The sequence below is a fragment of the Cygnus atratus genome, chromosome 18 (assembly GCF_013377495.2).
Source record: "Cygnus atratus isolate AKBS03 ecotype Queensland, Australia chromosome 18, CAtr_DNAZoo_HiC_assembly, whole genome shotgun sequence".
Classification (NCBI taxonomy): domain Eukaryota; kingdom Metazoa; phylum Chordata; class Aves; order Anseriformes; family Anatidae; genus Cygnus; species Cygnus atratus.
In genome coordinates, this window is record NC_066379.1 from 12,615,761 (window position 1) to 12,643,736 (window position 27,976).

The 27,976-nt window shown below is 68.9% G+C and overlaps 4 protein-coding genes across 5 annotated transcripts; 2 read left to right on the forward strand and 2 right to left on the reverse strand.

Moving 5' to 3' along the window:
* The first annotated feature begins 1,443 nt into the window (after window positions 1-1,443).
* On the forward strand, window positions 1,444-9,627 carry RBFOX3 (RNA binding fox-1 homolog 3). Its single transcript, XM_050714338.1, is given in 12 exon segments — window positions 1,444-1,479; window positions 1,481-1,663; window positions 2,447-2,584; window positions 3,103-3,156; window positions 3,775-3,867; window positions 5,030-5,090; window positions 5,391-5,444; window positions 5,731-5,863; window positions 6,867-6,906; window positions 7,580-7,641; window positions 7,972-8,050; window positions 9,589-9,627. Coding segments are annotated over 12 exon segments (936 nt in total). The 3' UTR covers window positions 9,592-9,627.
* A 2,091-nt stretch (window positions 9,628-11,718) lies between these two features.
* ENGASE (endo-beta-N-acetylglucosaminidase) lies at window positions 11,719-16,151 on the reverse strand. Its single transcript, XM_035568705.2, has 14 exons — window positions 16,026-16,151; window positions 15,787-15,863; window positions 15,460-15,661; window positions 15,038-15,186; window positions 14,767-14,924; window positions 14,456-14,604; window positions 14,094-14,259; window positions 13,647-13,750; window positions 13,309-13,417; window positions 13,025-13,197; window positions 12,629-12,783; window positions 12,445-12,547; window positions 12,247-12,361; window positions 11,719-12,142 (listed from the first exon to the last, which is right to left on the reverse strand). Exons 1-14 carry the CDS (start codon window positions 16,130-16,132, stop codon window positions 11,747-11,749), a joined length of 2,163 nt encoding a protein of 720 aa, XP_035424598.1. The 5' UTR covers window positions 16,133-16,151; the 3' UTR covers window positions 11,719-11,746.
* Window positions 16,152-17,151: 1,000 nt separating this feature from the next.
* C1QTNF1 (C1q and TNF related 1) lies at window positions 17,152-22,552 on the reverse strand. The gene is made up of 4 exons (XM_035568710.2): window positions 22,383-22,552; window positions 19,014-19,191; window positions 18,757-18,896; window positions 17,152-18,571 (listed from the first exon to the last, which is right to left on the reverse strand). The coding sequence occupies exons 2-4, from the start codon at window positions 19,175-19,177 to the stop codon at window positions 18,021-18,023; spliced, it is 855 nt and encodes a 284-aa protein (XP_035424603.1). The 5' UTR covers window positions 19,178-19,191; window positions 22,383-22,552; the 3' UTR covers window positions 17,152-18,020.
* Window positions 22,553-23,878: 1,326 nt separating this feature from the next.
* CANT1 (calcium activated nucleotidase 1) lies at window positions 23,879-27,463 on the forward strand. 2 transcript variants are annotated; one of them, XM_035568706.2, is made up of 4 exons: window positions 23,879-23,962; window positions 25,521-26,160; window positions 26,393-26,596; window positions 26,946-27,463. In XM_035568706.2, exons 2-4 carry the CDS (start codon window positions 25,542-25,544, stop codon window positions 27,314-27,316), a joined length of 1,194 nt encoding a protein of 397 aa, XP_035424599.1. In that variant the 5' UTR covers window positions 23,879-23,962; window positions 25,521-25,541; the 3' UTR covers window positions 27,317-27,463. The 2 variants fall into 2 exon arrangements, with proteins under 2 accessions (XP_035424599.1, XP_035424601.1); XM_035568708.2 differs by having other exon boundaries at window positions 23,947-24,043.
* The last annotated feature ends 513 nt before the right edge of the window (window positions 27,464-27,976 follow it).

The following is a 27,976-nucleotide window of genomic DNA, read 5'->3' on the forward strand; positions in this document are numbered from 1 at the left end:
GCTGGGAGCGCGACTGGGGTGTCTGCTCGCTTCCCAAAGCGGGCTCAGGCACAGGATGCGCGGGGGAAAGGCTGAGCAGCAGGGCGAGCACCGAGGTGCAGGGAGCGGCATTACCCCGGGGGCAGTGCCGGGGGCCAGGGCTCTGCCGCCCGCTGCCTGCGCCGCCCTGCAGCATCGCCAGCCCCGGCCGGCGCTGGCAGGCGCATCTGGCTGGCGCGGCCCCGGGCAGCTGAGTCAGCACGGGAAGACGCTTGCGAGCCTGTGAATGACTTGCAGATCTGTAGCGGGATTGTTCACGCTGGGTTTGCATGTGGTCCCCACCGTGCCCCCGGCACAGGCTCTGCTGCCTCCCCTGCAGGCGCGACGGCCGCGGCAGGTGGGGGATCACGGCTGGCCGCACGGCCCCCCCTTCCCCACCCTTCCCCAGCGTCCCTCCGCACCATAAATCGGCCACACACACAATTAAGGAGCTTGTCTCCACGGTCTGAGCCACAGATGTATTTCATGGGCGAGAGGCGGCCGCGGCAGGTTGTAAAGCATCCGCAGGGCTGCCAGCGCTGCGCTCGGCGGTGGGCGCTTGCGTGCAGCACACGTGCGTGGGGGGCGCGGGAGCCTGCGGGTGCATGCAGGGCCGGGGGGCTGTGCAGACGGAGGGGGGCTGTGCAGGAGGGGGGCGGGCTGGCAGCCCCACGGCATCCCGCATCCCCCAGCCCCGCAGCAGCCGTGGGCAGCCCTCGGCCCGTAGCACAGGTGCAGCTCACCTCGTTTGACCAGGGTGGCCAGGCCAGCTGTGTTACAGCAAAGGGCCTAATCAAATATTTAGCAGTTAATTGATGCCTGCCTGCTGTTTGCCAAGAGGCCATCTGACATCCCTGCCCCCCCCCCCCCCCACTGCCCTCCTTCCTCAGTGCCCTCCTGGCCAGGCTCCAGGACGCGCGGGATGATGGCTTGTGCCGATGCTGGTGGTGCAGCCGTGCTTTGCCCCGTGTTGGCCTTCAAACCGAGGGCCGCCCTGGTTTCCATCACCAGGAGGGCGATGTGCAGGCTGCCCCTGCTAGTCCCCACTGGAGCCGTGGCCTTGGTCCCCTCTGTGCCTTGCCCCCCAGCCCCCCCATCCTCCCACTGCCCAAGGCGCAGCAGAGCGGGCACGGAGGGCTCGGAGTGGGGAGCGGAGAGGGGCTCGGCCACGGGGCAGGCGCAGCGGGTAGTGCGGCGCGGGAGCTGCTGTAGCACGGGGGTGGCACAGAGGTTGGCGTGGGGACAAAAAGCAGGGGCAGGGTGGGGGGTCAGGGGGCCCTGGGGTCCAGCCACAGAGCCCCAGAGCGCTCCCCAGGCAGGGCGCAGCCCTGGCACCTCGGGGACGGCGGCGGGAGCCAGCAGGTAAGGGGGACGGCGCTGCTGTCTCGGCAGGGCAACCAGGACGCCACGGCTCCACCTGACGCGATGGCTCAGCCCTACCCCCCGGCCCAGTACCCCCCGCCCCCCCCAGAACGGCATCCCCGCAGAGTACGCGCCGCCGCACCCCCACCCCACGCAGGACTACTCGGGGCAAAGCACAGTACCGGAGCACGCCATGACCCTCTACACACCAGCACAGAGCCACGCCGAGCAGCCGGGCACCGACGCCAGCACACAGTCCATAGCAGGGACGCAGACGGTACCGGTAAGGGAGAGGCACGCGGGGGAGGCTGCGGGCTGGGCGCGGGGGCAAGCAGCACCCCCCGGGCTGCAGCCCCTCGGGGCGCCGGGGCCGCGTGTCCCCGCAGTGGCCGGGGCAGCAGGAGCATGCGCTGGCTGCCTGCCTCCCTTGCAGCCCCCCCCATCATTTCTAATCACTTGTAATCTACCTGCTTGGCTGCTTTCCAATCAGATAGCTTCAATTATGTGGTTGTAATGCAGCTCAGAGGGGAAAGTGCTGAGCTGAGCACTTCCCAGCCTGGCCACCACAGCCCCGTGTGTGGGGTCTGCCCCTCCCGGCCCCCTGCCCTGAGCACGCACGTGCGCTGCGGTGATGGTCCCTGGGCAGGGAGCCACTGGGCTGTCCCGGGCTCCAGTCCCACAGCCGACGTGAAGCCACGCGATGCTGGCTGGATCTCCGTGGATCTCCTGCCCTCCCTCACCCAGCTTCTCCTCCCTGGATGCCGCTCACGGGGCGGGTGATGCTGTAGCTCCACCAGCCACAGTTGCCCACAGAGCTGCCCTCCAGCATCCCCCTGCTCGCAGGGCAGCAGAGGCAGCACCTTGACCCTCTGTGCTCCCTCCTGAGAGCGGGGGCTCCTGCTCTGCTCCAGTTGCTGGGAGGGACCTGGGAGGCTGGCGCGGTGCTGCCCAGGGAGTGGGGACCACAGGGTCAGGGGTGCCCCTGGGGGCTGCGGGGCCAAGCATGGGAGAAGGGGGCAGTCTTGCCAGGAGACATGGGGCTGACGAGGTGGTGGTGCTCCCGCAGCAGACAGACGAGGCGGCACAGACAGACAGCCAGCAGCTACATTCCTCAGACAACACAGACAAGCAGCAGCCCAAGAGGTTACACGTCTCCAACATCCCCTTCCGATTCCGGGACCCCGACCTGCGGCAAATGTTTGGGGTGAGTCCGGCCCCGTGCAGCCACCCACGTCCCGCTGCCCTCAGCTCAGGCTCTCGGTCGCCCGGTCCCCAGGTCACCGCGGGGGCCCTGGCACCGTCCTTCCCTGGGGGTCCCCTCTGCCCAGCCCCAGCGGGGTCCTGGGTCAGCCTGCAGGATGCCTGCCCCGCTGCTGGCCAGCAGGCGATGGGCAGAGGGTTTTCCACCCTGGTTAATAGCCGGGCTGTCAGGCCGAGGCCCATGCATGGAGTGAGAACAGAGCCCTTGTCCCTCTCCTTTCACCCCCTTCCCAGTCCTCATTAAGATTTAGAGTGGTGCAGGCTAATTAGCTGTGAAGCAACACCCCCCAGATCCTGGAAGAGGGCTACCATGGCGGGGGAGGGACGGGGTTGTGCTCAGGCCCAGCCCTGCAGGGCACCGAGGGGCCCCCAGGACCAGTCCCCGCGCAGAGAGAGCCCTGTGCTTGCAGCCCGGGGCGGGGGGCTCTGCAGGCACTCACCCTCTGCTCTCTCTGCTTGCAGCAATTCGGGAAGATCCTTGACGTGGAGATCATTTTCAACGAGCGGGGCTCCAAGGTGGGTGCTGCCCGAGGCCGGTGCCATAGCAGCGAGCCGCGGGGGCGGGCACGGCTCACCCGGGACGTGTCCGTGCCTCCCGGGGTGCCCCCGGGGGCTGCTCTGCCCGCTCTCCCCTCCTCTCCTGCTCCCTGTGCTGCTGCCCCTCGCCCCTTGGGAGCACCCCAAGGCAGACACAGGACCAGGGCAGGCCAGGCACCAGCAGCCCCCAGGCGCGGGTGCCCGGTCTTGGGGAGCAGCCTCCTGGTGCCCTGCGCCAGCCGGAGGTGTCTGCGCCCCAGCGCTGGAGGGAGGGGAGGGCTCGCTCTGTCCCGCGCCTGCACGAGGCGGCTCGTGTCCCTCTGTGTGTGGATGTCTCTGTTGTATCTTCCCTGCTTTCTGTGCCCCTCTCCCAGACTCTTCTCCCAGCTCGCGGGCGATGCCGGGCCCTCAGCCGGGACCCCCGGGCGCTGCGGGGACCTGGCCCGGGCTCTCCGTCTCCGCACAGCGGCAGCCTCATCTCCTCTGCCAGCTCTCCTGATTCACCCCCTCTCTCTCTCTGTCCCCACACCCTCTCTCTCTCTCTCTCTCTCTGTCTCTCTCTGTCTCTTTCTTTCTCCTTTTCTCCTCTGCTCACAGGGTTTTGGGTTTGTAACTTTTGAAACTAGCACAGATGCCGACCGGGCACGAGAGAAGCTGAATGGCACGATCGTAGAGGGCCGGAAGATTGAGGTGCTCAGATAAGTGTGCTAGTGCCCTGCCTGCCGTGTGTTGTGCATCCCCCCCGCGCTGCCCCGAGCCCCTCTCCCGGCCGGGGGTGCAGGCAGGGCAGAGCTGCCCGGGGGCTGCGGGGGCTCCCCCCTGCCCCGTGCTGGCTCTGCCTCTGTGCCCTCGCGCCCTTGGTGGGGAGCCCGGGCAGGGCCGCGCACGCTGAGCGGCCCCGGGGCCACCGGCTCAGCTTGCGGGGGTCCTGCATGGTCCCGGGGGTGCCTGCCCGGCGCGTGCATGCGGCCGTGAATGCAGCACGGGGAGCATGCGTTGGAGCTGCAGGGAGGTCTTCACGGACAGCAAGCAGGGACGGGCTCAGACGAACCTCCCGGGCAGCGGGGAGAGCTGGGGGGCCCCGAGCCGGGGTCTGGCTGTGCCCTGCCCGGTGCCGGGGGAGCCCAGCAGACTCCCACCCCCGCTGCCTGGGGGCAGCTGCCCCGTGCGTGGCAGGGCAGAGACGGCCTCAGCGCTCCACGTGCCCGTGCCAGCTCCCCCTGTACGGGCGGGCAGGGTGCTTCACACAGCTCTCCTCTCGCACCCGCTGCTTCCCAGCCCCAGAGGCCGTTCAGGCAGCCGGGCAGGCGCAGGCTTCGCCCGTTGGCTGCGTGGCACCGAGCTGAGCCCTGAGGAGCAGGGGGATGCAGGGCAGCGCCTGGAGGGAGCTGGACACAAACACCCCCGGCGGTGCTGAGCACAGGGAGGGGCAGCCTGGCAGGGCTCAGCGCTACCCACGGACGGGCCCTGCCTTCTGAGGATGTGGCCCCCATCCATGGCCAGGCAGGAGCTTACAGGTGCTGGCGGGAGCTACCAGGGCTCCTGCATCCTTTCCGCAGCCAGGATCAGGCGTGCAGTGGGGACTGGAGGTGGCTGAGCCCAGCACCCGCAGCTTGGGGCATCGATAACCAGCCCAAGGGATGCTCGGTGCAGCGCTGTGTCAGGGCGGCACCACGCAAGGTGCAGCTGCAGGAGAGTCTCATCCTGCCTCTCCCCGCTCGCCCCTCGTCCTTCCCTCCAGCGTTTCAAGCAGCAGCAGCGCGCACTGAGTGCGGCCGAACGGGCCTGGACCGCGGCCTCGCCAGCCCCCCTGCCTGCAGGCACTGAGCTCTCGTCCCCTCTCTCTCCTCAGGTGAACAACGCCACGGCCCGGGTCATGACAAACAAGAAGGCTGCAAACCCCTACACCAACGGTAAGAACCGGTGCAAGGAGAGACCGAGGTGGCACGGGCACAGCCCAAGGGGCTGAGCATCCCAGGGCACCTTCCCATTGCTGCACAGCTGCTGCTGAGCTCCCGCAGCAAAAGCCCTTTGGTGCTTGACCAGAAATAAGAGTGGCTGCTCCTGTCTGAACGCGGGGGCACAGCCCCACGGAGTGCCCCGTGCCCCTGCAGCCACCCCAGGGATGGGAGCCACGGTGGGGGAGCCCAGTGGGGTGACCGGGGCAGGGGGGGGGCTCCCCCCCCCAGCTCACCAACCCTCCCTGCCTGCAGGCTGGAAGCTGAACCCGGTGGTGGGAGCTGTCTACGGCCCCGAGTTCTACGCAGGTAACTCCTCGAGCCTCAGCTCCACGCTGCGGCTGCGCCGTGTTCCACCTTGCCGCGGCTCTGAGTGGCCCCCAGCCCCTCTGCCCCTGCCCATGGCATGCACCGCTCCCTCCCCCTGTCACTCTCGCCCCGGGGGCCATTCCCCGGCAGCCCCATCCCTGGGGCAACGCTGCGGGCACAGACGGACGCTCTGGCTTGGGACGCCCCGCGGTGACTGCGAGGTCCCAGACGCGTGCTGTCGGGAGCTGCTGCAGAAAATCCCGTCTTTGTCCCCTCCCTCCTGCAGTAACGGGGTTCCCGTACCCTGCCACGGGGACGGCTGTGGCCTACCGAGGGGCGCACTTACGGGGCCGAGGACGCGCCGTCTACAACACGTTCCGGGCTGCGCCCCCGCCGCCGCCCATCCCCACCTACGGCGCGTGAGTACCCGGGGCTGCCGGGGGGCTTGGCGGGGGCTGGTACTACCCGGACCCCAAGGGCCGGGGTGCTGCCCACCTCGGGGCTGGGGGGTCCCGCCTTGGGGTGGGGGTCCCGCCTCGGGCTGCGGTCTGGCACGGCCGGGGCTCCTCAGCCCCTTATCGCCCGCCGCTCCCACGCCCTGCAGCAGCTGCCTCGTGGCTGGCTCCGCTGCTGACTCTGCCCTCGTGGGCGCCCCACAGAAGGCGCCTTGTGCTCAGCTCTGCGTTTGGTGCTGAATCGCTTCAATTCTGCTGCCGTCAGTGTCTGCACTGCCGGGCTCCTGCGCACAGGGGAGGTGTTCGGGAACGGAGGCACAGCTCTCTGAGCACCTGCCCGTCCTCCATCGCTGTGAAAGCCCCCCCCAGACTGGTTCAGCTTCTCGGGCTGTGCTCTGCCCAGCCCCGTGTCGCTGCCCTCCCAGCCTGGGACGTGTCCGTCCCATGTTCCCCTCCACCCCCCCAATCCCGATGCTTCCCAACCATGCGCTGCCTTGGGAGCGCCTTCCTCCAGGTCCCCGGTGTCACCTCAATCCATCTCGGCCGGCGGCCCCGGACAGGCGGCCTGCGCAGGGCAGAGCTGGGGGCGTTTATCAAAGCTTCACACCCAGGTGGAGGCTGGAGCACGCGGGTTACGAGCAAAACGCAGGAGAGCCGCAAGCAGCCTCTGTGCAGCCGCAGGGTTCTGCGGCCCTGGGGTGCCAGCAGTGCCTGGGACCGGGTTTCCCCACAGCTCCGCCGCTCGTCCCACTGCACGTCCCCACCTCGGGGCTGCCGCGCACCCCAGGCACCGCCCAAGGGTTTTGCTGCCCCTGTGCCCAGTGGTGCTGAGCGCGCTGAGCCCCCCGCTGCCCCAACCTCCCCTCATCCCCTCGGCGTGACTGCGGGCGGGCGTTTGGCCGTGAGCGTGGTGCCTGCGAGCGCCCTGAGCCGCCCCACGGCGCTGACACCTCCGCTCCGTTTGCAGGGTCGTCTACCAGGACGGGTTCTACGGAGCTGAGATCTACGTAAGTGCGGCCGTGCTGGGGCTGGTGTCGCCTCCGGGGACCCTGTCCAAGGGGTTTGGGGGTGATCAGCCCCGTGCTGCTCCCCGGGGGGCTCTGCCCTGCCTGCAGCCCCTTCCCAGGTCCTGGGCAGCGCCGCTGCTCGCGTGGGGCTTGGCATCGCAGCACAGCGGGGACGTGTGAGGGGGCTGAGGGCGGCCGAGGCAGTGCTGTGCTGAGCGACACCGCATCGGGTCCTATGCCCCCGGCCAGGCCCCTTGCAGGGGCAGCACCCCGAGGGATTTATGTCCTCGGCGAGCGTCGGTGCGCTGCCTTACACCAGCATTTAACCTCCATATTTAAAAAGCCATTGGCGATATTTCAGGCGGGCGGCTGAAGGATTTATCTAACGTGACACCTCATTAAAGCGAGCAGGGAGGTGACATTCTCTCCTCTAGAAATTTAATTTTTTAAGGTTAATGTTTGTGAAAGCCCCTGGGGAATGGTAATGAGGCTGGTGTGTGCCTGGTGGCACCAGCACTGGCTCCCCGCAGGGTCCTGCCACTGCTCCAGGGCCCCTGGAGCCAGTGCCTGGGGGTGCCCGGCTGCCCTGGCCCACCGAGCTCCCCCGGCAGGGCCTGGTGGGTGCTGCCCCCACCCTCACGACCACCTCTCTCTGTCTCCCCCGCGGCTGCAGGGGGGCTATGCCGCCTACAGATACGCCCAGCCCGCAGCAGCAGCAGCAGCATACAGCGACAGGTAGGCACCGCTGCCCACGGGCATCACCCCTGGCCGGTTGGGGGGGGTTGGGGGTGGGGGATGCCCATTTCACCCCCTGCGCCATCCAGTCCGGCACAGCCTGCCTGCCGTGCCCCGTGGCGTGAGGATGGAGCTGGCAATATCGGGGTGTCCAGAGCTCCCCGTGCTCCCCCGGGCCTGGGCTGTTTCTGGTGGGGCCCTGGTGGGGAGAAGTGGGGAGATCCAGGGGCAGTGGGGGGGGTATGAGGGTGCAGCGGCCTCTGGGGGAGCTGCTGAGGGTGGACGACCCCTCCCCGGGTCTCTAATGCCCCCCCCCATGTTTGCTCCTAGTTACGGCAGAGTGTACGCAGCTGCAGACCCGTACCACCACACCATCGGCCCCGCCGCCACGTACAGCATCGGCACCATGGTAAGAGCAGCCCCCGCTGCCTTTCTTTGCTTCCTGACGTGCCCCACGCGAGCTGCAGCCAGCCCGGGGGGGGTCTGGGGGCCGCGGGGAGGGGGAGCACGAGCTCTCGGCGATGGCAGGAGCAGCGCAGCCCCCGCCTGGCACCATCCCCACGCAGGCTGGCCCCGGGGAGAGGGGGCACCATCCCTGCACCCCCATTAGCCCCCCACTGGAGGAAGCCCTGTGCAGCCCCCAGGGCCTGGTGGGGGGACGAGGACCCCCCCCCTCCTCCCCCAGGCGCGGGGGGCTTGGGGCCGCGTCCCCGGCAGCAGCGTGCAGGGGGCACCCGAGCGTGCTCACCACGTGCTCGCTGCGGTCTGTAGCTAGCTTTGCAACCAGCATCAAAGATGAAAAATCCCACTTGTGGGCGGGATCTCAAAGCCAAACGGTCTTTTTCTTCCTTTTTTTTTTTTTAAACCCTCCCCCGTGTCCCCCCGGCTGGGGCCTGGCTGCCAAGCACCCCTCGGCACCCCCGGCCCCACAGCCCCTAGCGAGGGTCTGCAGCCCCTCTGTCCCACGGGGAACCAGCCCAGCTCCTCTGCAGCCCCGCAGCAGGAGCAGGTCTGGCCATGGCAGCCCCAGGGCAGCCGGTGCTGTGACAAGGGCGGCAGGGTTGGGGACAGCGCAGTCTCTGGCCCTGAGCGACCCCACAGCAGCTCCCTGGAGCCCGGGCAGCGCTGGGGACCCTTGGCTGTACCCAAGACAGAGGCAGTTTGGTATCACTTACAAAAAAAAAAAAAAAAAAAAAAGAGAAAAAAAAAGGGAAGAAATGGGCTTTGCCTCTCTCTCGAATACTGATTGGCTTTTTTTTCATCTTTGATGTTGCAGGCTAGTCTATACCGAGGAGGGTACAGCCGCTTCACTCCCTACTAGCAAGACAGACCCAGCCCCTCACAACACTAACACTGACTGCTCACTAGAAACCAAACCAAACCAGGCAGACTAAGCGAGGCTGAGCCTCCCGGAGGACCTGAGGGCCCCTGCCCGGGCGGGCTCTGCTCTCCGCTAGGTTTACCTCAAGCTGCTCCGTCCCGCCGCTCGGCCTCCGCTGCCCGCCGCTTCCATCCTGCCCGGCCCGGGCTCGGTGCTGCCTGGGGGGCGGCAGGGAGCGGGGACGGCGCCTCTGCCCCGCCGAGGGTGCCCGGAGCCTGGGCTCGTGGGGGTCCCCAGGCAGCTGCGCCCTGGCTCGTCCCCCCCCCCAGGGCAGGACGGGCAGCCCCGAGCCGGCCCCTCTGCACCCCGTAGGAGAGGCAGGAGGCAGTTGCTGCACGCTCCATGGGGACGGGGCTGAGCCGGGGGGGGGGGGGACCCCGGGGATGGCCCCCAGGGGCAGGAGCGATGCCCTGGGGCCCAGCGTGGTGCCCTGCAAGGCCGTGTGCTCCGCAGGCAGCAGGCGCTGAGTGGGGTGCGGGGCTGGGAACGTGTTCGCAGCCGCCCCAGCCAGCGGCTCCTGCACGGGTTGCTCCAGCGACAGCTCTGCCTTTCTGTTTCTGTTGTAGTGAAACTGCAGCCGTTTCCTTCTGGGACCGGGAAGGGCGCAAAAAAAAAAAAAAAAAAAAAAACACAAAAAAAAACCAACACACACACACATACACACCCACCCAACTAAAAAAAAACAAAACAAAACAAAAAAAACTAAAAGCAAAGCAACAACAAAGCAAAGAGGCAACAACGAAGTGAAAGTCCCATCCTGTCCACACACATGCACCGAGCGAGCGAGTCCCGGAGGAGCCCGCGGAGAGCACGGACCGGCCGGATGCGCCCAGCGCCGCCCCGCTTGCCCCTCGCGGAGCCGGCGCCGCTGGGCACGGGGACGTCCGCGGGGCCTCTGGCAGCCCGCGGCGCAGGCCCGGGCACCACGTCTTCCTTTCCGCCCGGCGCGGGGTGCCGGCGGAGCGCAGCGGCACGGCGCCCTGCCCGCGCTGGGGGCCGCGGGCCGCCTGGCTCCTGGGCTCCGGAGCGCCCGTGCCCCAGCGCCGGCCGCCAGCGCGTCGAGGGTGCGAGGCCGCGGCTCCCAAGCGGAGCTTTGCTGAGGCGCTGGGCGTTGCAGGGGGACGAGCCTCTGCGTTTTAAAGGGAATTTTTGTTAAGAGGAGCTTGCAACTCGCTTGCGTTCCCTTTCCCCCTCCTTCCCCTCCCGACCCATCCCTGACGCACCCGGGGCTCCCACCCCGCGGGGAGCGAACCTGACCCACGCCGCCCGCTGGGACCCCTGCGCTGTGCCGGGACGGGGACGTGCGGGGTGCTCGCGGCCACCCCCCTCCCCGCCCGCCCTGCTGCAGGGACCCTGCCGGCCCTCAGCACGGGGTCCCGGCCGTTGCATCGCCTGCAGGGACCGGCCCGGGCCCTGGGGTGGGTCTGCAGCAGCTGGGGTCCGGCGGCACAGGGTGCCACGGAGCCCCCCCCCAGGTGCAGCCCCATCCCACACCACGGCCGGGGCGGCCTCGCCATGCTCAGCCCCCCCGCCCCAGCACCCCGCGTGGCTCCGCCACTCGTCAAACCTCACTTTATAGTCTGCAGACACCCCTGATGCTCCAGCAACGAGCTCCCCCTTTTCTATTCCCAGTGTACATAGCCCCTCCACCCTGGCCCGCGCCCCCGCCCCTGTACAAAGCTCCCTCCATCGCTGTACTGGCTTCTTCCTTACAGCAGAGCCCCTGCGCCGGCTGCCGGCACGCAGGCTGGCGCCGGCCCATCCTGTATGCTTCAAAGGTGTGACCATTCTAATAAACAGTATTATTATTATTATTATTATTATTACTACAAGGATTATTATTATTATTATTGAAATTATTAATAAAGATTTCTTTCTTCAACCAGGGCGACTCCGGTTTTGACTGGGGCGCGCGCACAGGGCACAGCGGGCCTGCAGCCTGCGGCAGGGGAGGGGGTCCCTGCCGGGGCTACCCCCCCCCTCCCTAGAGCAAGGGAGCAGGGTCTCAGAGTGGCAGGAGCACAGCCCTTGCAGTGCTGAGCCCTTCATTTTTCAAACCATCAGATAATTTATTTCAGAGCAATTCACCCACCAAAGGAGCAGCAGCTTAAACGCTGACATATTAATTTTCCTGAACGGGAGCCAGTATTGTTTGTGGGACTGGGGCCGGTGCTCCAAGGGAGCCAGGGCTGCACGACCCCGCTGTGCAGCACGCTCAGCTACGGCCCTGCCTGCTAATTGCTTGCTCACCAGACTGTGATAAAATAATTGCTGCTATAAATTTTCTCTCCTTCCCTGCATAAGATATCCAGGGGAACCAGCACGGGTGAACCCGCTGCCTGCCAGCCCTGGAGAGAGGGCAGCAAGAGCAAGGCAGAGCCAAGGCAGGGCCGTGCAGGGAGGGGGAGCAGCAGCTGCCTGCACCGTGCGGCTCCTTGGGGCTGCAAGTGGAGCCCGTGCCAGCAGCTCTGCACCAGCACCAGGGCTGGTCCCCAGGTGAGAGGACTGGGAGCTGGGGGGGAGGGGGGGGGGGGGGGGGGGTCTCAGGGCAGATGCCCCAGCCTGGATGCACGCGGTGACCGGGTGCCCTGAGCAGAGCTGCCCCAAAACTCAGCCTCGATCGACCCTCTTGGCCCCGAGCGGTGGCTCCCCCGCATCCTCCACCCCACCCGGCACAAAGGAGACAGAGGCAGGGCTGTGCCACGTTTGCCTTTAATGCCCAGCTCAGCTGCTGCCGCCAGCCGGCTCGGAGTAGACCAGCACCAGCCGCCCCCAGCGGTCTGGGTCCACGGGCAGATCGTTGGGCATCACCGGCTCCACCAGGAGCTCCAGCTGGCAGGACTGCCCCGCCGCCGGCCGGGGCACTGCCAGCCCCACGACGCGGAACAGGCAGGCGTGTGCCAGCCCCAGGCGCTGGGGCTGCTGCGGCTGACCCCGGCGGCACCGCGTGCCCAGGCTGAGCACACGGAAATGGTTCGCCCGCCCCGGCGGGAAGGCCCAGCGGAGGGTGAGGCTGAGGGAGAGCTGCTGCGCATCGGGGCCCTCCTGCCACCAGAGCTGCGAGGCCGTCAGGCTCTGCACCTGTGGCGGGGAGGCTGCCACGCTGGCCGCATCCAGCACCTGCAGAGGGGAGCACAGAACCATCAGGGGCAGGTCCGAAAGCGGCCGGGCAGCCAGCCTGCCCTTGCAGCCTCCCGGTGCAGGGATGCGCGTGGGACACTCACCCGGACCTCCCCCAGGAGGCAGGTAAAGCGCGTCTCCTGCGGGCTGGACTGGTGGCGGGACACCAGCAGGGAGAGGTCGCGCAGCAAGCAGCCTTGCAGCTCCAGCTCGTAGCACCTGGGAGCAGAGGGGCAGAGCTGGCGCAGGGCTGGAGCTGCACCCGTTTACCCAGAGGCGCAGGGCACCAGCAGGGCACTCACCGGCTGGTCCAGCCATGGGAGCCGCGGCTGCAGGCAGCGAGCAGCTTGGAGAGGCCGGGTGGCGGTGCCGGGAGGAGCCGGGGGTGGTGCCGGCCATGGGGCTCTGCAGGAAGGGGACCAAGGGCCTGAGCTGGTGCTGTGCCCTAAAGAGCAGGCAGCGCAGGGGGACGGGCAGGGTCCTCACCGGGCAGGGGGGTGACGTTGCCATCGTGACAGGTACCCGAGTGCCAGGTGGTGAGCTCCAGGGCAACTGTGAATTCGTCACGGTGCGGCCCCTCCATCTTATAGAGCAGGTTCAGGAAGAGCTTGGGGGGCGCCTGCATCTGGAAAGAGAACAGGCTGATGACCCCAAGTCCACCCAGAGAGAGAGAGAGAGAGAGAGAGAGAAAGAGGAGAGAAAGAGAAGATGCATTGGGTTAGGTCTGCTGGGCAGTGCCTGCTGGAGCACCCCGTGGCACACTCACCGTGAGGCCCACGGGGCTGGCACAGCTCTGCCCAGGCCTCCGGCAGCTGTGCCATGCCAGCATGGTGCCAGCCCAGCACTCAGGAGGTGGAAATGGGGCCTCGCCACCCAACTCACCGGATGGCCACGCGCTCCTCGCCAGGAGGGATGGTCCCCTGCACCCGCAGGGAGCTGCCCCCACACCAGGCGTCCTGCAGGCAGCAGCTGGTGATCAGCTGGCCCTCGCTCTCTGTGTAGAGGGGCTGGATCTCCTGAGCACTCAGGTTGTACCAGGGCCCGGCCTCTTCCTCCTGCAGGACGGGGAGCACTGGGTCAGGCGGAGAGCTGGGAGCAGGACCCTGCCTCCGCAGCCCACCCCTCACCAGCTGGAGCTGAGCCACATCCCCACAGCCCACACCCACCTTCCCGGTGAGGAACCTGCTGGTGCCCATGCCCAGGCTGAAGGAGGTGGCAAGGGGCAGCGTGCAGATGCTGTGTGTGGGCAGGTAGTCTGCCAGCAAGCCCCAGAACCTGGAGGAAAAGGCGGTTGTTACAGCAGAGACTTTTGCCTCAGCCGAGGCCTGGGGGCCAGCCAGCCCCTTACGCCCCCGTGCTCCACAGCACCCACATCACCCATCCTGGCTGGCAGCCACAGTCCATCGGCAGCTCTGTCCCACTGCCAGGTGCCCCCCACCCGTGGGTGCCCCCAGCCCAGCCCTCCACCCAAGGCCAGCCCCTGCCCCACCATGCCCGTGCTCACTTGTTCTCGTTCTGCAGGAAGTTCTCCTCCCCGAGGTGCTCATAGACCCAGCCAGGGGCGAAGATGGCCGCGGACAAGCTGTGCTTGCGGATCAGGCTCAGTGACTGTGGAGACAAGCTGTGAGCAACAACGGGCAGGAGTCGAGGCTCAGGGCAGGCCGGGTGGTCACCTTGTCACCTGCCCCGTCCCCTCTCCCCCAGGTCCCGCTGGCCCTGCCGCGGGGTAGGATCACACCACAGGAAACGCTGCAGCATCTCCCCCTCCAGGGCCTGCAGCACCGCGGTCCCCCAGCTCCATCCCCGTGCATGCCTGCCAACCCGGCAGCGCCCGGACTTCACCGCCCCATCCTGATTTAGCCTGGTACGGCCAAGCCATCAGCACAAGCTCAGAGCCCGGCACCAGGGGGAGACCTGGGGTCCTGCTCCGGGCCAGCCCCAGCACACGCACCTTGTCGGAGTCAAAGCCACCACCGACCACATCCCCACGGGCAAAGACATCAACGCCGATGTAGACGTCGGCGTGGCGCTGCCTGGCCAGCCTGCGCGTACGCTCCAGGTGCTCCTCCTTCCAGTTGTAGTTGACGAACAGCCCGTCACAGGCGTCAAAGAACACCCTGGGGACAAGGGTCAGCGTGGGAGGGAGGATGCCGTGCCTGCTCCCCACAGGACACCCCACCGAGGGGCTGTGCTGGCCGTGGCCTGATCACCCCAGCCCCTGAGGACTGCGGTGTGGGGTGTGTTCATGTCCCCTCCCCAGCGCTGTCTTTGCTCAGGTGAAGCGGCGGGACAGGCATGTGCCCAGCCACTCACCTATTCTGCTCGTTCAGCTCGTTCTGCCATCTCAGCGCGCCATCCTCCAGGACGCTGTCATACCAAATCACCAGCCCACCGGGCACGGCGCTGTGCACCTGCGCAGTCAAATGCCGCAGGAAGGGGGCCAAATTTTCCACCGCCACCGCCTGGCAGGAGAGAGCAGAGGGCAGCTGGACATGGGCCAGCTACGGGAGCCCTGCGCAGGGACCCACCGGCCACGGGAGCAGTGTGTGCGCCCTGGAGCCCGGGGGGCTGAGCCCCTGCAGGAGGCAGGGAGCGGGGGCAGGCAGGGTGCGGGTGCTGCTCACACTCAGCGTGTTCTCAATGTTGATCAGCCACCCATCAAAGCGGTAGTGCTGGGCGATGCGGGCCAGCTGGTCGCTCACGGCGCGGTACGCTTCTGCCCCACCAGCCAGGAATGCCTCGCACAGCTTCTCCCCACCCGTCCACTCCGTGATGAAGGTACCTGGGGAGCCGGCAAGGGCAGTGTCGCTGCATGCCCCAGTGAACTCACCACATGCCCCGGGAGTGCAAGGCCTCAGCACCACATCATCTTGCAGCTGCCAGCCCTTCCCTCACCCAGCACGGGGACACCATTCCTGTGAGCTGCGTTGGTCCAGCACACGGGCGGGATGGTGACGGTGTGGTGGCTGAAGTAGACGAAGATGTCGATGTGCCGCCAGTGGTAGAAGACGTAGGGGTTGCGTGTGGCTGAGCCCTGGACGAACCTGCAGCAGAGGAGAAGGAAGAGGGTTAGGCAATGTGAGAATGATGCTGGCGCCCAGCTGCAGGGCTGGGCAGGAGCCTGACTCACTCCCCGTGAGCTGGGCAGAGCAGTGGCACCGTCACCCATGCGGACCCCAGCTAGGACCAGCCCAACACACCGCACAGCTCTGGAGCCAAGAGCCGAGCCCCAACACCCATGCCTGGCCGTGGGCTGGGAGCGTGCCCAGCAGGCACGGAGCGCCCGGCCGCCACATCCCGTCCCCGGCAGCACGCACCGGTCCTCCAGGTAGCCGCCCCGCATGTCGTGGCACACCAGCGTCCGGGGCCTCCTGCTGTGGAGCGGGGGCTGGCGCTGGGCCAGCGGCACAGCGGCGACGTTGAAGTCGTCGTTGCCGTCGGGCTGCCAGGCCAGCAGCTCCTCCAGGCCGGACAAGAAGAAGCTGATGGGTTCCGTCGTGCTGGTGTCGAACTGCCTCGCTGGGGCGGGCGAGAAGCGGGCGGCGGGGTCGGCGGGGCCGGGGAGCGCTGCCCGGTCGCGGTGCTGCTCGGCACCGGCACCGGCACCGGCACCGGCTCGGCCCCGCCACCCAAGGGCGCCTCACCTGGCAGGGGCTGCGGGCGGGTGCTGATGGTTTCGTGCAGGACCGTGGTCCCTCGGTGCTCCACCGCCGGCTGGAAGCTGCCCGGGGAGCAGGATGAGGCCCGGGCCAGACCAGCACCGCCGGGACGGGCCAGCACCGTGGCCAGCGCCCGCCGCCCCGGGACTCGCACCGAGCCGAGCCGAGCCGAGCCGAGCGGCACCGGGCCCCGGCCCCGGCCCCGGCCCCGTCCCGCCGCCCACCTCCGCCGCCGCCGGCCGCCCCGCTCCTCCTCGGCCGCCTCGGCCGCCGCCTCCCCGGCCCTCTTCCCGCGCCGCCCGGGCCCGTCCTGCTCCGCCGCCGCCGCCATCGCTCCGCCGCGCCGCCACCACCCGCACTGCCGGCAGCGGGGCCCGGCCCGGCCTGGCCCTGCCGGGGGCGCGGCCGCGGAGCTCCGCCCGGCCCCGGCCCGGCCCCGCCGCCAGGCCCGGCCCCCCCCAGCCCGGCCCGGGCTCCCTCGGCCCCGAGCCCGCCGCGCCCTGCAGCCGAAGGTCGGGGCTGCGGCACCCGCGGCGCCCCGGGGAGCCTCTCCCGTGCCTGGTCCCGGTCAGATCCCCCCCGCCGCCAGCCCCGGGGCACCGAGAACCGCTCAGGGCAGCGGCACCGGCCCGGCCGCTCGGCTCAGGACCGCGCCGTGCTGGTGCTCAGCGCTGGGGTGACCGGGACATGCAGGCAGCGGACCCGTTCCTGCTCCCGGGGGCACGGACGGTGCCAGCCCGCTCCCGGACACCTCCCGGGGCTCGTGTCACCGCGGGATGCCGGCTGCGCTCGGTGGCGGGGCCATCGCTGGCCTGGCACGGGGCTCAGCGGGCAGTGGTCTGCCCCTGGGGACAGCAGTGCCGGGGCACTAGGTGGGCCTGCGGCCCTAATTGGCCCTAATTGGCCCTGAGCTGCCCTCCAACCCCCATGAGGCCCGGGTTCTATTTAAGCTCAGCCCTGGCCCCCATTTCTTCCCCTGCCATGCTGGAGCGGTGCCGGTCTCCAGCTTAGCCCTGCCTGGGTGAGGCCCCGCCGCTCTGGACCCCAACCCGCAGACTTCCCGGCTTTGCCTCAGAGCTGCCCCATCGCCACAGGCCTGGCGGATATTCCAGGTAAACCCAGCCGCCATCCCCGGCCTGCCCTGCCCAGCTCGCTCAGGAGCTGTAGGACAGGCACTGCTGGCTTCATCGCCGCCCCGAGCTCCGGCTCCCTGTGCCTTAGGGAGCAGCCGGCCCTCGTGCAGCCCGTCTCGGGGCTGTCTGTCCTCCCACCGCCAGCTCGGCAGGGCTGTGCCCAGCCCATGGCTCTCGGGGAGCCCCTGCACACACGAAACAAGAGGGTGCACAAAGGTGTGAGCAGGGACCTGACCCGTGGGGTGTTTAATGTGACCACAAGCTGTACAGGGAGTGGGGGGCAGCGTGCTGCCCCAGGCCCTGCTCTGCTATTGCATCTATAAAAATAAAAAGCCTGGCCAGCAGATAGTCTAACCGAAGAGGATGCAGCTGAGGCTGAAGGCCCTGCACCCAGGGCTGCCAGCTGGGAGCCAGCCCCCTCCTCAGCGAGTGTTGGCATCGAGAAGAGGCTGCAACGTGGGGGACAACGAGGGAACCAGCAAGGGGGAACTGCTGGAACCTGCTTCCTGCTGGGTGCATGTAGGGGAACTGCCAGCCCAGGGACACCCCAGTGCTGCGCTGCAGTGCCCCCCTCGCTGGGGCCCAGTTCTGTGGAAGGAGAGTGACCGTTAGTGCCTTTATCGTTGTTCCCCCCTTATCTTTCCTGTTGGGCACCGAGAACCCACTACCCTTTTCTAGGAACAATGGCCTGTAGAGCACGTCAGTGAGAGCTGGGCAACGGAGGTGCCTTCACGCCACAGCACTGGTGGTCAAACCCTTTCAGCTGGTGCCAGCTCACAGCCAGTGCCACATGAATCTGTGTCCCAGCAAACCCAGCTCTGAACCAGGCACAGGAGGGGCTGAGGTCCCTGCCCACCCCAGGCAAGCAGCCACCTCCCAGGTCACACATGCAGCAGAGGTTGGAAATGCCTCTGTCTCCTCTGGGTGCATCCGCTCGGCCTCTCAAGGAGCGGGGGGTATTCACGCAGCTGCTGGGGTAGTGGCATGTAGAAGGGCTAACAGCTTAATGGAGAGTGGCACGCCTGGGGCGGGGGGCTGCGGGGCTCCCCACGCCCCAGGGGAGGAGGAGCAGGGCACAGCAGGCGCTCAGGGGTCTCCGCTGTACTTGATGAGGTGGCCGCTGAAGGTGATGTAAGTGTCGTATTCGTCGCTGAAAACTGCGTTCTCGCGCTCGCCCTTGTAGAGCCGCACCCAGACCTCATCCTGCTCCTGCAGCTCCAGCATGACGCTCTGGCTCTGCATGATGCTGCGGTCGCTCACCTGGGCATAGAGGATCACCACCTCCACCCCGTTGCGCATGATGTGCAGGTAGGTCTCCTTCTGGTTCCAGGTGTGCACGTTCAGGCTGAAGTAGTAGATCCCAGGGACGTAGCAGTAAAACTTGCCCGTGAACATGTTGAAGTGGTCGTAGAGGTTAACAAACTCCGTGTCGAAGATCAGGGTCTGGTAGTAGTCGTTGCTGTGCAGGGGTTTCTTGCGGCCCACCGAGAAGGCAGCGTAGTGGCTCTTGCAGCGCTCCCCTGGGGCACCCACGCTGCCCTTCTGTCCCTTGGGCCCTGTGTGGCCCCTGCTGCCGGCAACCCCCATCTTGCCGTACTTCCCCTGCATGCCTCGCTCGCCTCGGTCTCCCTTCTCACCTGGGCAGAGCAGAGGGGACAGTTTTGCCGTCAGAGGCGGGTGCCAACTCCAACCCCAGCACTGGGAGCCCAGCTCTGCACCGGTCCCGGGGTCTGCGGGTGGGCTGGGCGGGCTGGCGGTGCCCTGCAGCACAGGGCAGCCAGGCTGCGGGTTTGGCTGGGGACGGAGCCCCACCAGCCCTCACCTTTCAGGATGGTCATGTTGATCTGGGGCTGGTACGGGGGGTAGGAGAAGCGATGGTCGGGCGGCTCACAGCAGCGAACGCAGCGGGGGCGCGGGGGCAGCCCCTCCTGGGTACCGCCAGCCTTCTGCTCCCGGGTGGGCCTGGGGGAAGGCAGAAAGCAAAGCGCAACGGGGAGCTACGTGTGGGGACGGGCCCTTCGCGGTGCCAGGTCTGCCCTGTGCCCCCGTGAAGCACCCCCGTCCCCAGGGCCCCCTCACCTGGCAGCGTGGTGCTGGGACGGAGCCTCCTCGGGGTCCATCAAACGCCAGTCAGGGCTGGGACTGGGACTGGGACTGGGACTGGTGCCGGTCTGGCTGCCCGCAGGAGAGGGCGGCGGCAGGCAGGAGAGCAGCAGGACACCGAGCACCCTGAGCCCCTTCATGCTGCAGCAGCACCCTGTGAGACACCGGGGGTGGCTGAGGGGGGTGGCAAAGCCCAGCAGCACCCAGGGCTGGGCAGGGCGCAGGCAGGGACCCGGCCCCGCAGTGGGATGGGGCTGCAGCTGACGGGATTTGCGGTCCCCCTCAGCCCTTTTCAGGGCTGGAAGCACGGCTGTGCCCTGCAGCGTCCCCAGCACAGGGCCTGGTGCACCACGCAGCCCCGGGCAGGGCACAGCCGTGCCTCCAGCCTGAAAAAGGCTCTTCTTGTGGCAGCCCTTCCCCAGCAGAGCCCACAGCGTGGGCACACGCATCCCGCGGCTGCAGGGACCATCTGTAACTGAATACCCAGATACCTGGGCCCGTGTTGCCTCAGCGATGCTCCAGTGAGCGTCTGGGGAGACCCGTGTTTGGGGCGGTGGGGGGCTCTGGGGCCCTCCAGCAAGCTGGGGTCTGGGGCCCTGGGGGCGCCAGGGGTGGAGCTGAGCAGTGGTCGTGGGCTGAACGTCCAAGCCCAGAGCCAAGCGCCTGCTCCTGTTCAGCCCTGCTCTGCCTCCCGTCGACACCCAGGAGCAGCAACTTGGAGCAGCAGCACCTGGAAAATGAGGTGGCTCCAGCTGCCGTGGGGCAAAACGACAGCTCTGCCTGTCCTGGGGGGTCCCAGCCCTGCCCAATGGGGGTCTGCACGCCTCCTCCCACCCCCACGGTGCGCCGACATCCCTGCGCAAACCCCGTGGAAGGGGCTGCCCCTGCCCCAGGAGCTGCTGGCCCCCAACCTGCACCCCTGTGCCTTGGCCCTTTGCACGAGGGAGCAGGACCTGCCGCCCCAGAGCCACGGTGCTGCTGGCGGCCCCAGCCGGGAGCCAGCCACCCCCGGGAGAAACCTTGCTGGGAGCCCACATCCTGCGTGGGGCCAAAGCTAATATTTGCAGTAGCTGGTGGCACCACGGCCCAGCCGGGGCACCTGCCCTTCCTTGCTTTATCGCCACCGTATCAGCTTGGGGCCGCGCGGAGGCATGGGGCTGAGCACGGCGCACCGCGCCCTGTGGCCCCAGAGGTGCCAGGTGAGCGTGTGGCACTGCCCAGCTGCTCCACACCCGCAGCAGTGGGGCCCAGGGCAGTGCCAGTGTGCCGGGGCTCCTGCTAGCAGCCGGTGTCCTGCCAGGGCACAGCCGGGCAGTGGCCTGGGTCTGCACCAGGAGCACAGCCCCAAGTGCCAGGGGCGAACGGGCAGCGGGATCCTGAGACAGGCTGTGGGGAGCCCCGCTGGAGCTTGGGGCAGAATCCCGCTCTTTTGGTGACTGCCTGGGTCCTCAAGTGGCTGTCAGGGTGGGACAGCCCAGGGGCTGGCTGTCCACGTTGTCCCCAGAGCACGGGGCTGCGGGGACCCGGACAGGCGCGCTCCGGCAGCAGGCTCGGAGGGCGTTCAAGGGCAGGATGCCTGGCTTGTGAGTCATGGCCATGGAACAGAAGGGGCGGAGGGATGGGGAAAATCTCCGAAGGGCTTTCCCTCTGCTCGCGCCCTCTGCAAAGGGCCGAGCCCTTCACGCGCTTCTCCCGTGCCTGCCCTGCCCCAAGGAAGCCCCCGGGGCCTTGGGCTGTCGCCCACCTCCCGGCCCCACCTCGGCCCGCGTCCCGCTGCCGGGAGAGGCAGGGCTGGCGGCACCGCAGGCAGCCTGGCGCCGTGTCCTCCCTCCCCGTGCCCTGGCCTGCCGCCTGCCCACACACAGCCCCGCGTGCAGGGGAGAAGCAGCGTGGAGCAGCCCAGCCTGGGGCTCGTGAGCAGACGCCAGCCAGGGAGCAGCAGCCCTGGCTCTCTGAACCCCGCCTGGCCTCCAGCTGTGCCAGCCATACGCCGGCGAACGCAGCTCGCAGCCTGCCGTGCTGTCGGGAAGCCCGTGGCTTTCTCCCTGCCCCAGGACCACAGTGCTCAGGCCTCCCGTCGAGCCAGACGATTCCCGGGAACCTGCAGCAGGCTCAGCCCCAGGGAAAACACAGCTTTGCTCAGCGGGGAGGAGAAATCCTTAGCCAGGATATTCCCACTGAGAAAGGCAGCTTGTTTGCAGGCTGCAGGGCTGGAAATGGAGGCGAGCGTGCTCTGTGCACGTGGCGCTGCCTGCAGCATGCAGGGCTCCCCAGCACCCCGAGCGGGCGTCTCCCCCCGCCCCCCGCAGGCACGCCGGGCAGGCAGCACGCACATACGCGCGGGCATCTACGGTCTTGCTGAAGGGACTCTGTTTTTTCCTGTCGGGGTTGGATGCTCTCCAGGAGCAGTTTGGAGATTTAAATTCAGTGGCTGCTAAAGCCCCGGGACTGCAAGTCAAAACATCCTGAAAACATTCCAGGCAGCGTTAAAGACCAGGATGAAAGAAGAGCGAATGCCGGGGAGAGATGAGGGGGTTCAGAGCGCTACGGAGGCAGCAGCACCGGCACGCCCTCCTCGCCCTCCCTGCTCTCCCGTGGTGGACGCAGCCCTCCCTGAGCCGCAGCAACTGGAGCTGGGATGCCTCTGGCGTCCAGGGATGTGCTGGTGGGACGGCTCCCCCCAGCCTCTTGCCACAACAGCTGGGATGTTTGCGGAGCCATTTGCAAAATGGGAGCAGCCCAGACCTGGCAGGCAGCGGGGTTGGAGCTGCACGGGGCAGCTGCAGCCAGGCACCGACGGGGAGGGTGCAGCCCTCCAGCTCCTGCGGGCAGTGCCGGTGAGCAGTCGTGCTGGGGACCCCAGTAACTATGGTGTGGAGCTGCCCTGGGATGGCCCAGCCCTGGCTTTGACGTGCTCGTGGGGACGGACTTTTTGGACGCAGGGCTCAGGTAGCGCTGGGGGGGGCTGCGGTGGACCCACGCCGTGTTGGGCCTGTTCTGCAGGCTCCAGCACTAACTCCTTCCCAGTGCCTGTCCCCCCAGGGCTGCCGCAGGTTGAGCTGTCCCCCTCAAAGGACACGCGAGGCTCAGCCCTGCGGTCCCCACCAGCCCCTTGCAGGTAGGGCAAGGTCCTTGCCCAGCTAACCGGGGCACGGACAAGGGGATGGACCCTCGCCGGACTTGCCCCAGGGCACCCGTGCGCCTGGCGAGGCTGCGCCGCCTCCTGGGTGACTCCGCTGCTGGAGAGCCCGTCGCTGACAGCAGGCGCAGATGTGCACACGACGTGCAGCTCCACGGCACTCATCCCCGGGTCGGCAGCCGCCCCCAGACCTGCCCCACACCTACCTCCGGGGCTGCTCTCTCCTGGCGCTGCCTTTCCTGCTCTAGAGCATCGCCCCCGTGCCGCGCCGCCAGCCCTTGGGCACAGGGCAGAGCCCGCGGCGGCTGCGCTCCCTGCCTCTGGCAGCCTCCTCTCCTCCCCTGGCCGGGCGGAAATGCACTTTCTGGGAAGCAAAAGGAGGAGAGCGAAGAAGCAGCGGGATAAACACAGCAGCGAGCAGCCCTCCCCCTGCCAGATGTGAGCCCAAGGAGCGCGGGCGGCCGGCGTTAACCATGTGCGCGCCTGCAGCGCTGGGCCTGCCGCCACTGCTGTTACGGGCCCGAGGTCAGGGAAGGGGGGGCTGTTAGGACAGGGAAGGGGGGCTGTTAGGTCAGGGAAGGGGGGCTGTTAGGTCAGGGAAGGGGGGGCTGCCAGGTCAGGGAAGGGGGGGCTGGTAGGACAGGGAAGGGGGGGCTGCCAGGTCAGGGAAGGGGGGGCTGTTAGGTCAGGGAAGGGGGGGCTGCCAGGTCAGGGAAGGGGGGGCTGCCAGGTCAGGGAAGGGGGGCTGCCAGGTCAGGGAAGGGGGGGCTGGTAGGACAGGGAAGGGGGGGCTGGTAGGACAGGGAAGGGGAGGCTGCCAGGTCAGGGAAGGGGGGCTGCCAGGTCAGGGAAGGGGGGGCTGGTAGGACAAGGAAGGGGGGGCTGTTAGGTCAGGGAAGGGGGGGCTGCCAGGTCAGGGAAGGGGGGGCTGCCAGGACAGGGAAGGGGGGCTGCCGGGCCAGAAGCACCCCAGATGTTGGAAGCAGGGTCCCCGGAGGCTGCGGCTCTGCTCTGGAGCGGGGTCTGCCCCACGCTGGGAGAGCCACCAGCCCCGTCCCTCGGGGTCCTGGAGCCCACTGAGCCCTGACCGGGGCCGGGACTCCCTCGGGTGCCCTGGGCACCGGTGCTGGGCAGACCCCCGGACACTGCCCCCAGCACCGGGCAGGATGGGTCTCAGCTCCCTGCCCGGCACAGCTCAGCCGAGTGACGGGGGGCACTGGGCACGTCCCAGCCCCTGGTGCGGGGCGGTGGCTGGGGATGATCTGCGGTGACCAGGGGGACACGGGGCCGTGCCGGGGGGCTCCGGGCCGTCCCCAGCCCCCCCGGGGCACACACGAGCTCTGGGCACCTCTGTCCCCAGTCCCAGGGCAGCCCCCCGGAGGTTCGCCTGCCGCAGCCTCCTGAGTACCGGGGGGGCTCCTGGAAGGAGCCCCCGGGCCCTGTGCGGTGCGAGGCCCCGGCGGCCCCCATGGCTGCGTGGCGGGGGGGTCCCGCTCCGTCCCAGCTCCGGGGCGCAGCGGCAGCGGCCTCCCCAGCTCTGAGCAGGCCGCGGCGCGGACTACATCTCCCAGCAGGCCCCGCGGTGCAGCGGGCTGAGCGGCGAGGGCGGTGGCGGCGCGGGGGGTGCTGGGAGCGGTAGTTTTCGGCCCCGCGGGGCGAGGCCCGGGGTAGTTTGGCCGCCGCCGGCGGCCGGGGCGGCGCGCGGGGGTTGCTGGGAGTTGTAGGCGGCGGCAGCGGCTGCGCGCGGCGGGGGAGGCGGCGGCGGCTGCGCTCGGGCGGCGCCGCGGTGAGCGGAGCACCGGGGGGGGCACCGGGGGCTGAGGCCGTGGGGCCGGGTCCGGGATCTCGGGAGCGGGAGACCCGTGGGGTCGGTGCTGCCGGGGCCGCTGTGCTGGGGGCACCGGGGGGCGGCGGCGGCGGGGTCGCGGGGGGCCGGGCCGGGCCGGGCTGGGGGCGCCGGGGGGGGCCCGAGCGGCTCTGCCCGGGGCGGTGGCACCGCAGCCCCCGCGGCTGCGGCCCGGGCGGGGGCGCTGCGGGCCTGGGGGCGCCGCTGGGGGGTCCCGGGGGAATCCCGGGGGGGTCCCGGGGGCGCTGGGCCCCGGGCACCGGTGCCCGGCCGCCACCCCCGGGGACGGGGGTCGGGGTGCCGGGGGTCGGGGGCCGGTGCACGGCGGGACCCCCGCGGTGGGCGCAGCGCCCCGGGGCCGTCCCTCCCCGGCTGCCCCGTCCCGGTGCCCGCGGCCCCGCCGTGCCCGGGGGCTGCCCGGTGCCGGCCCCCCCCCCGCCCCCGCTCGGTGCCGCATCGGTGCCACCTGGGCCTGCTGAGAGCCCAGCACCGGGCTGGGGCCCTGCAGCGCCCGGTGTGCGGCCGCCGGGGACGACCGGCCCTAGTGGGGGGCTGCTGCCCGGCGGGGGTCCCGTCCCCGTGCTGCACGGGGCGAGGTGGGAACGGGAGGCACGGGGCAGCCCCGGGAGCTCCCTGTGCAGCCCCCGGAGCTGCAGGAGCCCGGGGAGCTGCCACGTCCCCGGTGCCCTGCGGAGAGAGGCAGCACGAAGGGGCACGGCCGGGACCCCCCCGGTGGGTGCACCTGGGGCGAGCTGAAGGTGCCCCCCCGCCCATGTCCTGCCCGGGGGGGTGATGTGAGCGTGGACGGGCCTGGCTGGGGTGCCGGGAGGGGGCTACTGCCACCTTTTTTTTAAAAAAAAAAAACAACAACTTTAGGGCTGGGCAGGTCTGGGTGTGCGTCCCTTGGACCTGGGCGCTGCACTTCCTGCTCGGGCAATGGCATCCTGCTCGGGCGGAGCTGCCACGTGTCCCCGCGTCCCCACGGGGCCTGGGGGCGCGCTCGGCACCACCGCGGGAGCTGAGCAGCCCGGCCGGCGCTCCCGAGGCGAGGGGGCGAGGGCTGTCCTTGCCGCCAGGTCGCGGAGCGCTGCCGTGAGCGAGCCTCCTTCTCCCCGGGCCGTGCGGGGACGCTGCCCAGCAGGACGCCCCGACGTGGGTCCCGGGGGTCGCTCCTGCCTGGTTCGTTGCAGGCCTCTGGGTGGGCAGCGGTGCCGGGCCAGCTGTGCCTGCCTGCTGGGACGCTGGGGCTCAGCCCAGTCTGGGGGGGCCAAGGGGGAGGATGAGGAGGGGCTGAGGATGGCGGAAGGGCTCCCGCAGCCAAGCAGGCCCTCGGGGGGCGGCTGCCGCCCTGCACGGTGCAGCGGTGCCTTCTGCTGCGGGGCAGGGGCTGGGGCCGCCCGCCTCCCCCTCGCGTGGGGCTGTGCCCTGCCATCGCTCCCAGCCTCTGTGGGGCTCCAGGCCCCAGCTCTCACCCACTGCTTCCCCTCTGTGCTGCCAGGTTCTCCTCGGCCCCAGTCTGATGCCCGTCCCGCCGTGCAATGAGTCTATGAGCCCCCTCCGGATCAGCGTGGGCGGCCTGCCTGTCCTCGCGTCCATGACCAAGGGCGCCGACCCCCGCTTCCGACCGCGCTGGAAGGCCATCGTGCTGTCGTCAGCCTGCGTGGGCTTCGTGCTGCTGCTCTTCTGCTTGCACCGGCCCTCCCCGGCGCGGCCCGTCCCTCCCAATCCTCACAACTGGCAGCTCCGGCTGCGGGCAGAGGACCGCTACAATGACACCTACCCGCTGTCCCCACCCCAGAGAAACCCCGAGGGCGTGCGCTACCGCATCGGGGTCATCGCGGACCTGGACACTCAGTCCCGGGGCTCTGAGGAGCACACCTGGTTCAGTTACCTGAAGAAGGGCTACCTGGTGCTGTCGGCCAGCGGGGACAGCGTGACGGTGGAATGGGACAAAGAGGAGAGCGTGCTGCGGTCCCACCTGGCCGAGAAGGGCAGGGGCATGGAGCTCTCGGAGCTCGTCGTCTTCAACGGGAAGCTGTACTCCGTGGATGACCGGACGGGGGTGGTCTACCAGATCGAGGGCAGCAAGGTGGTGCCCTGGGTGATCCTCTCGGATGGGGACGGCACCGTGGGGAAAGGTGAGCCCCCCTGTCCCGCCCCGCTCGCTCTGCCTGAAGCTGCAGGCGCGGAGCAGTGAAACCCTCGTCCCTTTGCGCCTCTTTGTCACCTCGCGAGCCTGGCCAGGCTGGGGGGGCTGCGTGCAGCACTGAGCTGTCCCTTGTGGCACCCGGGGGAGCGGGGACGTGGGGTGGCCTAACATCCGTGTGCCGGCCGGGCCCCGGCCTGGCTCGTGCCGCTCTCTCGCTGCAGGCTTCAAGGCGGAGTGGCTGGCAGTGAAGGACGAGCACCTGTACGTGGGGGGCCTGGGCAAGGAGTGGACCACGACCACGGGCGAGGTGGTCAACGAGAACCCCGAGTGGGTGAAGGTCATCGGCTACAAGGGCGACGTGGGCCACGAGAGCTGGGTGGCAAACTACAACGCGCTGAGGGCTGCGGCTGGGATCCGACCCCCAGGTACCGAGCCGGGCTCCCTCCCGTCACCGCGCGCCCCTCGCCCTGCCTGGGGCCGGGGTCTCCCCACGGGCAGCGGGAGCGGAGTGAGATTTAAGGGAGTCTGGGGAAGCCGGGGCTTGCCCTGCCTGTGAGCAGCTCGGGTGGCTCGGCTGGTGCTGGGGCAGCGGGAGGGGGGCCAGCACCCGGCAGGAGGAGGCGGAAACGTTCGCAGCTTTGGTCTGCGTGTGGCTGTCCTCCCCGCGGCGCTGTCTTTTTGAGCGGGGCTGGGTCCTGCCCCAGCAGGCGGGCGTCTGTGCAGCCTGGCGGGGTGCTGCTGCCCCGTGGCACCAGACCCCGCTCCCTGCTGTAGGTTACCTGATCCACGAGTCGGCCTCCTGGAGCGACACGCTGCAGCGCTGGTTCTTCCTGCCGCGCCGCGCCAGCCACGAGCGCTACAACGAGAAGGCGGACGAGCGGCGAGGCACCAACCTGCTGCTCAGCTCCAGCCAGGACTTCGGGGACATCACGGTGGGACGGGTGGGTGAGGTGGTCCCCACCCACGGCTTCTCCTCCTTCAAGTTCATCCCAGACACGGATGACCAGATCATCGTGGCGCTGAAGTCAGAGGAGGACAACGGCAAGATCGCCAGCTACATCATGGCCTTCACGCTGGACGGACGCTTCCTCCTGCCAGAGACCAGGATTGGGAGCGTGAAATACGAGGGCATTGAGTTTATTTAACAGACTTTGCACTGGACCAGAGGGGCGGGGAGGACGGGGGCTGCGGGGCAGGCCCTGCGCTCGGCGAGGCGCACGCTCCGAGGGACGCCGCGCTCCCAGCTCTGTGGTTGGTCTCGGCGTCCCACGTAAAGCGTTGGCTTTGCTGCAGCATGCGTGGTGCGAGTGTTTCGGCAGTGGCACCTGGTGGCAAAGGACTGCCACCACAGGGTGCTGCGGCCTGCCACCAGCCCAGGCTCGGGGAAGTTTCCCCGCGCTGCAGCCGTCAGCGCCCGGCACCTCCGCGGGCTGCCGGCGCCGGTGGCAGCCGCGCTCTGGGTTCCAGCCGAGGACGGAGCCCCCGCTCGCCTGCCCTGTGCCAGCTTGTGCCCGGGGTGAGGGCACCGTCCTCGCACCCTTGCGGGTCTGTGCCCGGGGGCGGCGCTGGCCTCTGCTCCCTGGTGCCATCGGGAGCCTCCCTGGCCTTGGGCAGCGCCTTCCCCAAAACTACCTGGGGACAGGGCCTGACCTGGGCACAAGGGCCCCTCAGTGCCAGCAGCGCGTCCTGGGGGGGGGAGCCCCTGACCTGCCTTCCCAGCACCTCGCTGGGAGCACAGGGGAGGTGTGGGGGCAAATGTCCCCATGTCCCCCACGAATGTGAGGGGAGGAGCGTGCTTGAGGGGG

Coding starts and splice junctions, on each gene's coding strand:
- ENGASE (XM_035568705.2), bottom strand. CDS start 16,132: ATGGCGGCGGCGGCGGAGCAGGACGGGCCCGGGCGGCGCGGGAAGAGG. Junction 14,260..14,455: donor GAGCTGAACGAGCAGAATAG/GTGAGTGGCTGG, acceptor CCTTGTCCCCAG/GGTGTTCTTTGACGCCTGTG. Junction 12,362..12,444: donor TCCCATGGCTGGACCAGCCG/GTGAGTGCCCTG, acceptor CTCTGCTCCCAG/GTGCTACGAGCTGGAGCTGC.
- C1QTNF1 (XM_035568710.2), bottom strand. CDS start 19,177: ATGAAGGGGCTCAGGGTGCTCGGTGTCCTGCTGCTCTCCTGCCTGCCG. Junction 18,897..19,013: donor TCCCAGCACCACGCTGCCAG/GTGAGGGGGCCC, acceptor GCCTTCCCCCAG/GCCCACCCGGGAGCAGAAGG. Junction 18,572..18,756: donor CAACATGACCATCCTGAAAG/GTGAGGGCTGGT, acceptor TGCTCTGCCCAG/GTGAGAAGGGAGACCGAGGC.
- CANT1 (XM_035568706.2), top strand. CDS start 25,542: ATGCCCGTCCCGCCGTGCAATGAGTCTATGAGCCCCCTCCGGATCAGC. Junction 26,161..26,392: donor GGACGGCACCGTGGGGAAAG/GTGAGCCCCCCT, acceptor CTCTCGCTGCAG/GCTTCAAGGCGGAGTGGCTG. Junction 26,597..26,945: donor GGCTGGGATCCGACCCCCAG/GTACCGAGCCGG, acceptor TCCCTGCTGTAG/GTTACCTGATCCACGAGTCG.